The sequence below is a fragment of the Triticum aestivum genome, chromosome 7D (assembly GCF_018294505.1).
Source record: "Triticum aestivum cultivar Chinese Spring chromosome 7D, IWGSC CS RefSeq v2.1, whole genome shotgun sequence".
NCBI lineage: Eukaryota > Viridiplantae > Streptophyta > Magnoliopsida > Poales > Poaceae > Triticum > Triticum aestivum.
In genome coordinates this window covers 91,473,320-91,488,114 of record NC_057814.1, presented here as the reverse complement: position 1 = coordinate 91,488,114, position 14,795 = coordinate 91,473,320, and the positions used below count along the sequence as shown (strand labels likewise).

The following is a 14,795-nucleotide window of genomic DNA, read 5'->3' as shown; positions in this document are numbered from 1 at the left end:
GTGGCACCAACCGGGACTAAAGGGGGGGCATTGGTCCCGGTTGGTGCCACCAACCGGGACCAAAGGCCTTGCGCTGCCCGCGGCCAAAAGTTTAGTCCCACCTCGCTAGTTGAGAGGGGCTCGGAGTGGTTTATAAGCTCCACTGCGGCTGCCCTCTCGAGCTCCTCTCAAATGCAGGCTTACGGGCCTAATGTCACACTGTGCTGTCTGTTGGCCTATTGGGCCTTCTGCGGGCCTGAATCCTGGCCCAGGTTGGGTTTCTAGTCGTATTCAGGCCGTGGTGGCCCAATAGGTGGCAGTTTTTTAAATTTTTTGCATTATTTATTTTCTTTTGTTTTTTGCTTTATTTTTTAATTCTTTTTGCTTTTAGGTAGCAAAATTATAAATTGTCTGTTAGTGCCATTAGTTTTAGAAAACATATAAACTTTCTATTAGTGCCATTAGTTCTTTATGAAAATTCTTTTTGTTGTATTTAGTTTTTTATTTTCTTTTTTGCTATATTTATTTTGTTTTATTTCTACTTAGAACAAAAAACTTATTTATTTTATTTTGTTTTGTTTCTAATTACTTATTTATTTTACTTTATGATAATTCTTTCTGCTATTAAAGTTTCTATCAAAAAAAGTTCTTTATGAAAATTCTTTTTGCTTTTAATGATTAAAAATAAAAAAGAGGCGCAATGCGCGTTGATTTGCTTCAAGCCTTTCGGAATAGTGTAGACTGCACTGCACATAGCTCGATGCAGTCTACCTTATTCCTATAGGCTTGAAGCTAAGCAACGTGAGCATTGCGCCTCTTCTTCATCGTCTCGGCACTCAGGGCTTATAAACCGCTCCTAGTGCCTCTCAGCTAGCGAGGTGGGACTAAAAAACTGCTTAGCTAGTAAGAAACTCTAGTACCGGTTCGTGCCACGAACAGGTACTAAAGGTGCTCGTGGGGCCACAGCCTCATTAGTACCGGTTCGTGGCACCAACAGGGACCAAAGGGTGGAATTGGTCCCGGTTCGTGCCACCAACCGGGACCAATGGCCTTGCACAGCGGCGTGGTGGTGAGTTTAGTCCCACCTCGCTAGCTAAGAGAGAGCCGCACCTGTTTATAAGGTGCGGTGCGCCTGAGCTGTCGAGCTCCTCTCTAAAGCAGGCTTACGGGCCTAACCTCTCTGCACTCAGGGCTTATAAAGCATTTCAAATGAACTCTGAAAAGGTTGAAAGTTGGCATGGTATCATCATTTCATCCACATAGCATGTGCAAGAAAGTTGAGAGGGTTACGGCAAAAACTAGATGCACTTCTTGTACAAAACGGACAATGGTATCATACTCGTCTATTACAAAGTTGGCATGCTATCATCATAATAGTTGCGGGAGAAAGTCTTCACTTTTTCTTCGCTTGTGTCATTTGCTTATTGCGCCGTAACCATGGATAATCTTCATCGTTTATCAGGATGCTTGGGTCAGCCTTGACTTTGAGGGGAGGAATTTCATGAAACTTTTCATAATCTTCAGACATGTCTGTCTTGCCCTCCACTCCCACAATGTCCCTTTTTCCTGAAAGAACTATGTGCCGCTTTGGCTCATCGTATGATGTATTCGCTTCCTTATCTTTTCTTTTCCTCGGTCTGGTAGACATGTCCTTCACATAGATAACCTGTGCCACATCATTGGCTAGGACGAACGGTTCGTCAGTGTACCCAAGATTGTTCAGATCCACCGTTGTCATTCCGTATTGTGGGTCTACCTGTACCCCGCCTCCTGACAGATTGACCCATTTGCACTTAAACAAAGGGACCTTAAAATCATGTCCGTAGTCAAGTTCCCATATGTCCATTATGTAACCATAATATGTGTCCTTTCCCCTCTCGGTTGCTGCATCAAAGCGGACACCGCTGTTTTGGTTGGTGCTCTTTTGATCTTGGGCGATCGTGTAAAATGTATTCCCATTTATCTCGTATCCTTTGTAAGTCAATACAGTCGAAGATGGTCCCCTGGACAACGAGTACAACTCATCAAAAACAGTGGTGTCACCTCTGAGACGTGTTTCCAACCAACTGTTGAAAGTCCTGGTGTGTTCACATGTAATCCAGTAGTCACACTGCTCCGGGTGTTTGGAGCGCAGACTGTTCTTGTGTTCATCAACATACGGGGTCACCAAGGTAGAGTTCTGTAGAACTGTGTAGTGTGCTTCAGACCAAGAATATCCGTCCCTGCATATTATCGAGTTCCCCCCTCCAAGCGTGCCTTTTCCAGTCAGTCTCCCCTCATACCGCGATTTAGGGAGACCTATCTTCTTAAGGCCAGGAATGAAGTCAACACAAAACCCAATGACATCCTCTGTTTGATGGCCCATGGAGATGCTTCCTTCTGGCCTAGCGCGGTTACGGACATATTTCTTTAGGACTCCCATGAACCTCTCAAAGGGGAACATATTGTGTAGAAATACGGGCCCCAGAATGACAATCTCGTCGACTAGATGAACTAGGACGTGCGTCATGATATTGAAGAAGGATGGTGGGAACACCAGCTCGAAACTGACAAGACATTGAGCCACATCACTCCTTAGCCTTGGTATGATTTCTGGATTGATCACCTTCTGAGAGATTGCATTGAGGAACGCACATAGCTTCACAATGGCTAATCGGACGTTTTCCGGTAGAAGCCCCCTCAATGCAACCGGAAGCAGTTGCGTCATAATCACGTGGCAGTCATGAGACTTTAGGTTCTGGAACTTTTTCTCTGGCATATTTATTATTCCCTTTATATTCGATGAGAAGCCAGTCGGGACCTTCATACTGAGCAGGCATTCAAAGAAGATTTCTTTCTCTTCTTTCGTAAGAGCGTAGCTGGCAGGACCTTCATACTGCTTCGGAGGCATGCCGTCTTTTTCATGCAAACGTTGCAGGTCCTCCCGGCCTCAGGTGTATCTTTTGTCTTCCCATACATGCCCAAGAATCCTAGCAGGTTCACGCAAAGGTTCTTCGTCACGTGCATCACGTCGATTGAAGAGCGGACCTCTAGCTCTTTCCAGTAGGGTAGGTCCCAAAATATAGATTTCTTCTTCCACATGGGTGCGTGTCCCTCAACGTCATTCGGAACAGCTAGTCCGCCGGGACCCTTTCCAAAGATTACGTGTAAATCATTGACCATAGCAAGTACGTGATCACCGGTACGCATGGCGGGCTTCTTCCGGTGATCTGCCTCGCCTTTGAAATGCTTGCCTTTCTTTCGACATTGATGGTTGGTCGGAAGAAATCGACAATGGCCCAGGTACACATTCTTCCTGCTTTTGTCCAGGTATATACTTTTAGTGTCATCTAAACAGTGCGTGCATGTGTGGTATCCCTTGTTTGTCTGTCCTGAAAGGTTACTCAGAGCGGGCCAATCGTTGATGGTTACAAACAGCAACGCGTGCAGGTTAAATTCCTCCTGTTTGTGCTCATCCCACGTACGTACACCGTTTCCATTCCACAGCTGTAAAAGTTCTTCAACTAATGGCCTTAGGTACACATCAATGTCGTTGCCAGGTTGCTTAGGGCCTTGGATGAGAACTGGCATCATAATGAACTTCCGCTTCATGCACATCCAAGGAGGAAGGTTATACATACATAGAGTCACGGGCCAGGTGCTGTGATTGCTGCTCTGCTCCCCGAAAGGATTAATGCCATCCGCGCTTAAACCAAACCATACGTTCCTTGGGTCAGCTGCAAACTCAGCCCAGTACTTTCTCTCGATTTTTCTCCACTGCGACCCGTCAGCGGGTGCTCTCAACTTCCCGTCTTTCTTACGGTCCTCACTGTGCCATCGCATCAACTTGGCATGCTCTTCGTTTCTGAACAGACGTTTCAACCGTGGTATTATAGGAGCATACCACATCACCTTCGCAGGAACCCTCTTCCTGGGGGGCTCGCCGTCAACATCACCAGGGTCATCTCGTCTGATCTTATACCGCAATGCACCGCATACCGGGCATGCGTTCAGATCCTTGTACACACCGCGGTAGAGGATGCAGTCATTAGGGCATGCATGTATCTTCTGCACCTCCAATCCTAGAGGGCATACGACCTTCTTTGCTGCGTATGTACTGTCGGGCAATTCGTTATCCTTTGGAAGCTTCTTCTTCAATATTTTCAATAGCTTCTGAAATCCTTTGTCAGGCACAGCATTCTCTGCCTTCCACTGCAGCAATTCCAGTACGGTACCGAGCTTTGTGTTGCCATCTTCGCAATTGGGGTACAACCCTTTTTTGTGATCCTCTAACATGCGATCGAACTTCAGCTTCTCCTTTTGACTTTCGCATTGCGTCCTTGCATCGACAATGACCCGGCGGAGGTCATCATCATCGGGCACTGGTTCCTCTTCATCTTCAGCAGCTTCCCCCCTTGCAGCATCATTGGGCACATCGTCTGGTTCCTCTTGATCTTCAGCAGCTTCCCCCGTTGCAGCATCACCGTATTCAGGGGGCACATAGTTGTCATCGTCCTCTTCTTCTTCGTCGTCTTCCATCATAACCCCCATTTCTCCGTGCCTCATCCAAACATTATAGTGTGGCATGAAACCCTTGTAAAGCAGGTGGGCATGAAGGATTTTCCGGTCAGAGTAAGACTTCGTATTCCCACATGTAGGGCATGGACAACACATAAAACCATTCTGCTTGTTTGCCTCAGCCACTTCGAGAAAATCATGCACGCCCTTAATGTACTCGGAGGTGTGTCTGTCACCGTACATCCATTGCCGGTTCATCTGCGTGCATTATATATAATTAAGTGTGTCAAAAACTATTACAGAACATCATGAATAGATAATTAAGTGACCAAATTAATAGAAGTTCATCATCACATTAGAACCAAAGTACATACATAGTTCTCATCTAACAACATATATAAAGCTCTCCAGAGCATCTAATTAATTAAACCATACATTGAAACTATGTAAAACATTTCAATGCGAAAACAAATGCGATCATAATCGCAACCAAGGTAACAATTGATCCAACGGCATAATGATACCAAGCCTCGGTATGAATGGCATATTTTCTAATCTTTCTAATCTTCAAGCGCATTGCATCCATCTTGATCTTGTGATCATCGACGACATCCGCAACATGCAACTCCAATATCATCTTCTCCTCCTCAATTTTTTTTATTTTTTCCTTCAAGTAATTGTTTTCTTCTTCAACTTAATTTAACCTCTCGACAATAGGGTCGGTTAGAATTTCCGGTTCAACCACCTCCTAGATAAATAAAATCTATGTCACGCTGGTTGGTATATTTGTCATAAACAATAAATGAATCAAATAGTTATCAAAAGATAATATATACCACATCCGAATCATAGACAGGACGAGGGCCGACGGGGGCGGATACCAAAACCATCGCACTATGTAATAAGAAGGAATAAAATAGTAAGAAAATTAGAAAAGTATCTATCTAAAGTAAGAATTTTTTTTCTTTCAAAAAGAAGATAAGAACAAGAGGCTCACCACGGTGTTGCCGGCGACGAGATCGGTGCGGGCGGTCGACGGCGGTGAAGACGGGAATGGGACGTGACGGGCCGCTAAACCTAGACAAATCTCGAGGAAAATGGAGCTTTGAGGTCGAGCTTCGAGAGGACAAAGCTTAACTAGTGTGGCTCGGGCATTTCATCGAACACCTCATGTGCATAGGAGGTGAGCTAGAGCACCACAAAGCCCTCCCCTCGCCGGCTAGAGAAAAACAGAGCACTGGAGTGCTCTGCTCGCGGGCGAGGGGTATATAGAGGCACCTCATTGGTCCCGGTTCATGGCATGAACCGGTACTAAATCCGGGCCTTCTGTCCCGGTTCATGCCAAGAACCGGGACAAATGGTTGTGGGCCAGGAGCGAGGACCATTAGTCCCGGTTCATGGCTCGAACCGGGACAAATGGTTCCATACGAACCGGGACCAATGCCCACGAGGCCCCGGCCGGCCCCCTGGGCTCACGAACCGGGACGAATGCCCCATGGGTCCCGGTTCGTGACTGAACCGGGGCTAATGTGAAAAACTGCCCTGTGACCTATGCCCTGTTTTCTACTAGTGTTACATGGGCTGAGCCGAGGCCTACATGGGCTTGCACCAATGAAAAAGCCTACTGCATGCCACACGTACCATTATGATTAGACCGGCCAGCCTATTGCAACGATTGTTCAGTTGTGCATGCTAGTCAACCGATGGTGGTCCACCTGTAAGCTAGAGGAAATGCTAAGACTAGCCACATGGTAGTAATATAGATTAGTAACATCTATAGGCATGTTACTAGTCTATGTTACTACCTCTATAGTGGAGAGTAACATATGTGTGTTAACATGCAACACTTCATTTATTAGGCTATAGACTCATCTTGCCTTGATATGTGTGATGTTACTCATACTACTGGTAACTAGCTATGTTACCACATGTCTCTCTTTCTTCATTTATTGTTTGCCACATCATCTATTTTATCTAGATATGTGTGATATTATTATCTACGTTACTCCCACTGTGGGTAGTCTAATGTAGTTGGACTGCTGATGTGGACAGCTTGCATGCTAAGAGAAATATGTTAGTGGGGATGAACTATTTAGGTATTATAGATATCCCACTTCTCTGCTCCAATTTACGGGGAAAAAAAACCTTAGTATCTTGAAACCAACCACATTCCTCCCTTACTTCATCAAAACAGACCAAGTAATATATTTTGAATGAAACATAAGATATTTTTTTCAAATTTATGAATATGTATTATTTTACTTTGGATCCGTTGCAACACACGGGGCACATTGCTAGTGATAATATATTATTGTTGCCACCAATGTTCCGTAACTTGTACCATATCATTCGGGTGACGAATAGGGATAAATAGACGAATTTTTCAGTTAATCGGCTATTCGAGTAGCGACAACTGACCGAGCATACTTGCACGAAAACTCACAGGAGTGCCCGTCCTCGCTTGGTCACGGTATCGTACACCATCAGACATCATCGAGATTTGCTAAAAGGACGCTTGCGGGTACAGAGCACGCTGCCATAAATTAGCCAGCTGGCCCACCTAGCGCAGTAACATCGTTCCATGGTAACAGCGGTTGACGGCAAGCTCCGTCTTGTACCCGCAGCCCATGTCGTAGGCTGTCGAGAGCCCAGTCACTATCCTTTCACGAGGCATCCAAGGCAACAACGTAGTATTGCTTATTTACCCACCATTGTTTCCCCAAAAAAGAAAACGAAGACGAGCTCCAACAGGAAAAACTAAGTTTCAGTCTATCTGTTGATACATCAGATAAAGGCATGGGTAGTTGGGAGAGTCATCTAGTGCATGTGGAACACACTTTGGTTTGAATTATTGCAACACTTCATGAATCATCAGCCGACCCCCCGTTCATTTCAATTTTAAACAGCAACTCGTCCTCACCCACTATAGGTCTAAATTCCATTTCGTTTCATGACACCTTACCCAGCACATCAACAACTAAAATCTAGTATGTTCTAACACGTTGTCACCTTGCATAAATTCCCACAGGCAGATTAAATTCATGCGGACATAAAAGCATGATTGGTCGAATATTCACAGGCGTGGACGAGCTCGCCTAATCATGGATCGTGAGGCGTCGCTTCCCTTGGGGTTATCGGCCTATTTAATGCGTATACTATGGACCGAAGAGGCAACGTTAGTACGGAACAGAGCAACGGACGTCCATGCATCAGAGACGCTTTTTTCAGTTTTGTATGTTGACATGTGCAAGGGTAAGTGTCCAAGGTGTGAACTGATGGTAACGTCGAGCTGCCTTTTTTAATTCATATACTTTTTTAAGTTCACATCATTTTTTTTCAAATTTGCATACTTTCTTCAAGTTTGCACAAATTTTCAAATTACGCACTTTTTTCAAATCCATGAACTGTTTTTAAATCCACTTAATTTTTCAAGTTCAGGTAATTTTTAAAAATTCCTGTACTTTTCTAAAGTTCATCTAATTTTTTAAACCCGCGTATTCTTTCCAAATTTGCATACTTTCTTAGATCCGCATACCTTTTTTAAGTTCAAGTAATTCTCTAAAGTTCACGAATTTTCCAAATAAAGTATGCGCATTTGAAATAAGTATGTGAACTTGAAAACAATACATGGATTTGAAAAAGTTCACGAATTTTTAAAAAGTTCATGCATTTGAAAAAAAAGTATGTGATTCTTTTATAAAAACTAGCAAAAAGGACCCTGCATTGCAACGGGAGAAAAAAATACCACATGCTCTTAGTTTACAAAAAATGTTCTATAATCTAAGAATTTGTAGCCATTTCTTAAATACATGAAGAGTTGTTAAAAAGATATAGGATTTTTTAATCATAAAATAGATTTGTTTTGTCTAGAAAAGAACATTTTTGTATGGTCTCCTGTTGACGCGGATACTTGCGCCCCTATTTCATCACTATTTCTTTATGTACATGTCATAGGTATTGGTACGTGTTTCATCACTATTTATATCTTATCAAACTTGTATTTATTTATTTTTGTCATGCATGCCTTCTTTTTTACTTTTTTTCATGCATGTCCTCCCTTTTTCCTTATATATATAGGAGAATAGCGCAACATCTCATTTTTAACGGATCTCCTCTGCATTTTCTCTTTTATTTATTTTATAGCGGACGTCCCATCTTTATTGGGTTTTTCTTTTATTTCATGTCATGCATGTCCTTATTTATTGGGTGTCTCTAGCAATTTACTTTCAGATTCATGTTCAATCTTGGTTTCGCTGAGGTGTTCATCCGCAATCTGAATCAGTACCAGTATGAAAAAAACACGGATAATGCATTGTTGATTAACATTGCAGCTTAGATAGTATTTTTTAAATTGTTATAACAGGTAAAATAACATCATATTCAGATTCTACATATTTTTCTAATCAATTTCCATATATAACATGTTAAATTTGGAGTTACGGTTTAGAAGATATGAGTATTTTAGAAAAATATTTGATATGTATTGCGGGTTTAATGTCAGAAACATCAGGGGGTTTTCTACAAAATAGCATGACGGACTAAGAATACCTTTTTTTTTTATTAGTAGGTATAGATACAAGGAATTGGAAAAAGTACATGGATTTAAAAAGTATAGGGATTTAAAAAAAATCATGGATTTGAAAAGAAAACTATGCAAATTTGGAAAGCTTGCGAAAACTTGGAAAATTATGCGGATTTGAAAAAAATATGCGGATTTTAGAAACATTCATGAATTTGAAAATAATACATGAATTGGAGTCGGCGCAGTCAAACCAGGGTGAAAGTTGTCCGGTTTCAATAATTGAGTGTGCAAGTTGTCCGGTTTCGAAGTTACGGGACCAAATTTAGAATCCGACAAGAGTTAAGGAACGGAAAATATACTTTTCTCTAATTATAATAAATAGTATTTCTTGCAAAATATATATAACAAATAGCATGTTGTACCGACGGAACATATGTGCATCTTCCATTGCATGTCCTACCGTCCTCGTGCCGTCACATTAAACGAAACCTGTCACCATATGCTAATGGTGCGTATCTTTCCCTGTTTTCCACACCCACACATAATACGACAGGGTAATTATAGGATGAAACAGCTTCAGATACTTGCTTAAATACTACTCCCGCAAAGTGTACCAAGGGAGTAATACAGGACGAGGACCGAGATAGTATAACAACAAAACATTTGTCATGCCGGCTTCCGTTTGGACCATCAAAGCATTTGTTGGTTCATACTTCATCTGAAACATGATTACAAATAAAGCATTGAAGTGCTAGTGCCTAGTCGCAAGCTTTCAGATTACCAAACAGTCCTACAATAATCGTCTAAAAGATGTGAAAAATGTTCACCTAGTTGCCACGATAACATGCAAAATCAAGAGAAATGCCTAAGGGCAAACCAGCAACACAATTGACAACCATACAGTAACCAAGTAAAATGACTGGTTAATTTGCTTTATTGCACAAAATCACTCCAGTGATGGACAACTCAACATTTGAGGCCTCAAAATAGGTTTGCAAGTCACACTTACTGCATCATTGCATATGCAACGGAAAGAGCAAAAGAGTACAACTAGAAGTGATTCCGAAAATGTTAAATCACTCTTGGTGGATTATAGAACATGGAAATTCCAACTGCTGCGATATTGGAGAAAGCTCCACCTTTAGTATCTGTGGGACAGCTTCTCCTGCTCCTTGTACCACATCGCATACCTACATGGCATCAAGATAAAACAAGAATGTCAAATGGTTGGCAAAGCACGAGCCATTTTGCTACTCAAGGGGCGTCAATTGTTTAAAGAATGCAAGCCCCTTGGTGAAAAAAACAAAATATAATGGTCACAATAAACCGTTCTCAATTATCGTGATAGGCTATCCAATGCTCTTCTAGTAGGAGGTTTAAGAATCCAAGCAAATGAAGGTATGTGTTGTCAGTTGTCACAAGTAACAATCCCAAGTGAGCATCTCTTAGTGATATGAAAGATGAATGTACACATTGAGAGGAGGACCAGGATACTTATGAGTTCTGACTAAAGCATTGAACCCAAACTCAATACTCTATGGGAGGCAACCTTCAAAGCGAGAGCATTTCGATACTTCATTTCACGCGTTAACTTGAAATTGATGCAAACAGAACAGTTCCATAAAAAGTTTAAGATACCTTGCCCTTAGATAAAACATATGCAATTCAAAAGAATTTAAAAATTCAAATCACTGAAAGTCTTGCAAAAACATTAGGATGATGTGATTATTCATACAAGATGCTACAGAATCATATAAACCTGAAGCTACAACTGCAAGGTTGGATTGCCCATGAATTCTGTGAAGAATAACTACAGAGCCGGTCCAGGTGGGCTTCAACAATCAGTTCCACAACACCAACCTAGTTAACCGATACCCATATAACCTCCCTTTTTTAAAACTATGCATCACATGTACAGTAACCAACAAAATAAGCACTGTCTGCAGATAAAGAGTTTGATAAACTATATCATGGCGAGATGTTTCTCCTCAGTGCACAAACCAATTGCACAGTAAACCAGTCTAACTTCCCATGTCAATTTAATCCCAAACTATTGCATTGAATCAACTAGGCACGAATTTCCGCTATCATTTCAAACCCCATTCTTCAAAGAGGAAACAAGCCTGCCTGCACAAACCAATTGCATTGAATTAACTAGGTCCAAATCTCTTCTGCCATTTCAATCCCCATTTCCCGCAAACCATCCATAACTCATCCGGTCAACGTCACGCAAACAAGATAATATACATCAGATGGCTTCTAAAGGTAAACGTGCACATAAGACATCGAATCTGCGTGACAGCTCTAACGAAATCGGACAATCAATCGAGCCCCAAACCGGATCTCGCAGCCAACCGAGAGCCACAGGCGACCTACGCAACCCTAGATCCGCCCGACCAGGCGCATCCGCATGGATCGCTCGTGTGAGAGGAGGGGGGAGGGGGGAGGGGGGGGACGTACTGGTAGGTGCCGACGACGGGGGTGATGAGGAGCGTGGCGGAGATCCAGTTCTCGGAGACCTTGTGGTGGATCTTGGTGGTGATGTCCTTCCACAGGCCCGGCATCACCTGCTGCTGGAACGGCGACAGCGCGTACACCACCGCCTTCATCCGCACCGGCATCTTCCCCATCTTTCGCCTCGCCTCGCCGCTTCTCCTTCTTCCTCGGTGTGGATGCTCTCCTCCGGCTCCGATCAAACTCAGGGATGGGGTGGGTGGTGGGTGGCTTCTGGGTCGTTCGTTCCACGGCTTAGGGTTCGGTATATAGGACAGCTGCGGTTGGGCCCCGAGCCCATTTGGGGAGTACGGGCGCGGCGTTTTGGACGGAGTGTAAATAATGGGGCCGGCCCAGTTAGAAAGAAGAAGAAGAAGAAGAAAAACCAAAGGGAAACAACTGATCATAGAGTACTCCGTGCGCTCCCAGGCAACTGATCTCGATAAAAAAAAATCGAGATCAGTTTTTTTTTATTCCTCAAAAAAAAACTGATCTCGATTTTTTTTCCTTTTTTCCCTTCCGTGAGAGGCTAGGATTTACTTCCTGTGGATGCATGGATTTGCTTTTGCAAGAGGCATAGTCATGCCTCTCGAAAAAGGGAAAATGTGCTTTTTTCCTTCCGCAACAGGCACGAATTTAGTTATGTGGAGGCATGGATTTGCTTTCACAAGAGGCACGGTCCTCGAAAGGCATGGATTTGTTTCCGCGTCGTGCCTCTCGAAAAAGGAAAAAAAACACGTTTCTTCTGTGAGAGGTACGGATTTACTTCTCGTGGAGGCACAGATTTGCTTCCGCGAGAGGCACAGCCATGCCTCTTTGAAAAAGGAATAAGATGTGTTTTCCCTTCCGCGAGAGGCACATATTTACTTCTCGTTGAGGCACGGATTTGCTTCCGCGAGAGGCATAGTTGGGCCACTTTGGAAAAGGAAAAACGTGCTCATGGTTCAGGTTTTTTCGTCAAATTTTTTTTATCGAAACCTATCAATGGGTTCTAGTTTTGAAGATCTCGACGCGAGGAATCCAACTGTGAAAACGATTCGAGATTGGACTTACAGTTTAAGAGATAAAACATTTTGAATATTTTTTTCAAAATAGGATGCTTTATTATTACTTAAAAGATTTAAGCATTACGCTTTGAATAAATGAATCTACGGAAAAGAGAAATCTCCTAGGTTGCGACAAGTGGCACGCATGCAGTGTGCCACTTGTCGCAACATGAGGAGATGGGAGTGATCTTTGCAAGGAATACTCCTTAATTAGTGATTTCGAGAAGTTTGAAAGGAAGCAATCATGTCGATGTTAGAGCATCTACAACCACATAGAGCTAAAGCATCGCTCATACATCGACGAGGATCAATGAGCGGTCATACCTCAAATATTTGTTCCCACATCTGGGTACCTCAGTTAGCAAACCCCAAATACATATTACACATGCATTGTAAAATTTTGATACGGCCAGACGTCCGGCTACTATATCAACTAGTTGATACCCCGCGCGTTGCTGCGGGACTTCATAAACACATGATGTAGAACTTTAAAGTCAAATCATAAATGTGATGATATATTGGAAACAAAATAGGACCATACACATAGTGATGGAATACAATTCTGACAATAGCAAACTCACTATTAGCAGCTACCTATAAAATTCATTACATACATTGGCGGATAGAATTGGTACCAAACTACCAATATACTAATTTAAGATAAATATTTAAATACAATTTGATTGAAAACTACATAAACATAGGCAGAATATAACTTACCAAATCACCCAACAGAATGCCCCTATATGGCATGCAAAAATGTACAACTTCATAAGAAACAGACAATCTTTTTAGACAATAGATTACTTTCCAGTAGATATTTGCGCATCATATATGAAAAAGCATAAAAGGAACCAAACAAATGCTACCCTCTCCAGATATAAGTGTCAGCGCCAAAAGGTACCTTGCTATATGACTATATAACACATTCTATGGATTATTTGCTAGGATGGACAGTGGCATGCCCGGTCTGTGAAAGCAGTACAGGAGATGGTTAATGATGAAATGGACAAACATCTTGTCGATCTAGATAAAAATATTTTGCACAAACAAACAGACTACAACAGTCCCGAATTCATGGATATGAAGAAAGGACATGTGGATGACATTAGTTACAAAAAAGATATCAATGGATATGAAACATTTGCATAGGCACTGATCTTAACTAACCTTTCTTTCTTTCTTTCTTATTTTTATTGTTCAGTTGTTACCAAGGACATACAACTTTCCAAAGGCTGTACCAAATCTTGCAGGGTAGTTGTAGAAACCACAATTGAAGCAGGAGGAACCCTATACATCCATGAAGTACCAAACTGTTGTTAGGCCACGACTTATCTGAAGAATAATACACTACCAATAACAATAATTTGAAGTGTAAGGTGGCCAAAGTTTGACAATCATCTATCGTCCTTGCTGTTGGCGAGCGGAATATGAGAAAAAAACCAATGGAAAATTAGTAGATTGGTATAAATATTTGGGGAATATCAGGGAACAATAGGTGACTTGGAATACCTTTAATTAATTTAATTGCATTTTAGTTTCTGCATTGTTTCAAGGTAATCTCTCCCTGCAAAGCCGATTTAATCCTGCAAACAAATCATATTAGAGAGAGAATCAGATTGAAACCTCGTTCGCCGTCCTTACCATCAGAATATTGGCTCCCGTGGGTGTTGAATCTGAGCTTAGTGCTCCAGCGAATGACAAACTCAAGCAACTCGCCCCTGTGCGACGGCGGCTAGGAGGGCCATGAGGAGGGTGGTGGGCCGGGCTATCTGGCGACCGGTGAGGCGGGCCGGCACCAGGCGAAGACGCCGGACATGGCGGTGTGGAGGCTAGGGTGAGCTTGACGTGCTAGTCGTTGCAGCAAGGACAGGGCAACGTTGAGCTTTTGATCTCGGGCGCAATCTGAGAAATTGGAAAACATAAGATCACGGTTCTGAATATCAAGGGTGGATGAAAACAGGAACAATGCAGCTAGCATATTAGAGAAAGATAAATAAAGAAAAGTACAAAGGTGTAGAAGATAAGCAAGAAAATTTGGAATATCCGTGAGGCACTGTTGAAAACAGAATGGACAGGCTTACACGGAGGCACCCCTCCGCGTGGGCGGCCGAGAGGCCCCCAGATCTCGTCGGCCGGCCCTCCCCCACTCCTCCTCCTCCTCCCTCGCCGCCGCCCAAGGGCGCGGCCGGCGGCGGCGGGGACTCGGGCCCTCTCGCTCGCGTGGTGCTGGCGCGGGCTGGCGCCCCCGGGCCGGA

The 14,795-nt window shown here is 42.9% G+C and overlaps 1 protein-coding gene across 1 annotated transcript; it reads right to left on the bottom strand.

Annotated features, from left to right (window-relative positions):
- Positions 1-9,914: 9,914 nt before the first annotated feature.
- On the bottom strand, positions 9,915-11,857 carry LOC123166162 (cytochrome b-c1 complex subunit 8-1, mitochondrial). Its single transcript, XM_044583933.1, has 2 exons — positions 11,459-11,857; positions 9,915-10,188 (listed from the first exon to the last, which is right to left on the bottom strand). Exons 1-2 carry the CDS (start codon positions 11,626-11,628, stop codon positions 10,140-10,142), a joined length of 219 nt encoding a protein of 72 aa, XP_044439868.1. The 5' UTR covers positions 11,629-11,857; the 3' UTR covers positions 9,915-10,139.
- Positions 11,858-14,795: the final 2,938 nt, after the last annotated feature.

Bases quoted from the DNA above. Each gene is read 5' to 3' on its own strand.
- LOC123166162 (XM_044583933.1), bottom strand. From the start codon at position 11,628: ATGGGGAAGATGCCGGTGCGGATGAAGGCGGTGGTGTACGCGCTGTCG. The intron at 10,189-11,458 runs GTACGTCCCCCC...GATGCCATGTAG, and splicing joins CCCGTCGTCGGCACCTACCA to GTATGCGATGTGGTACAAGG.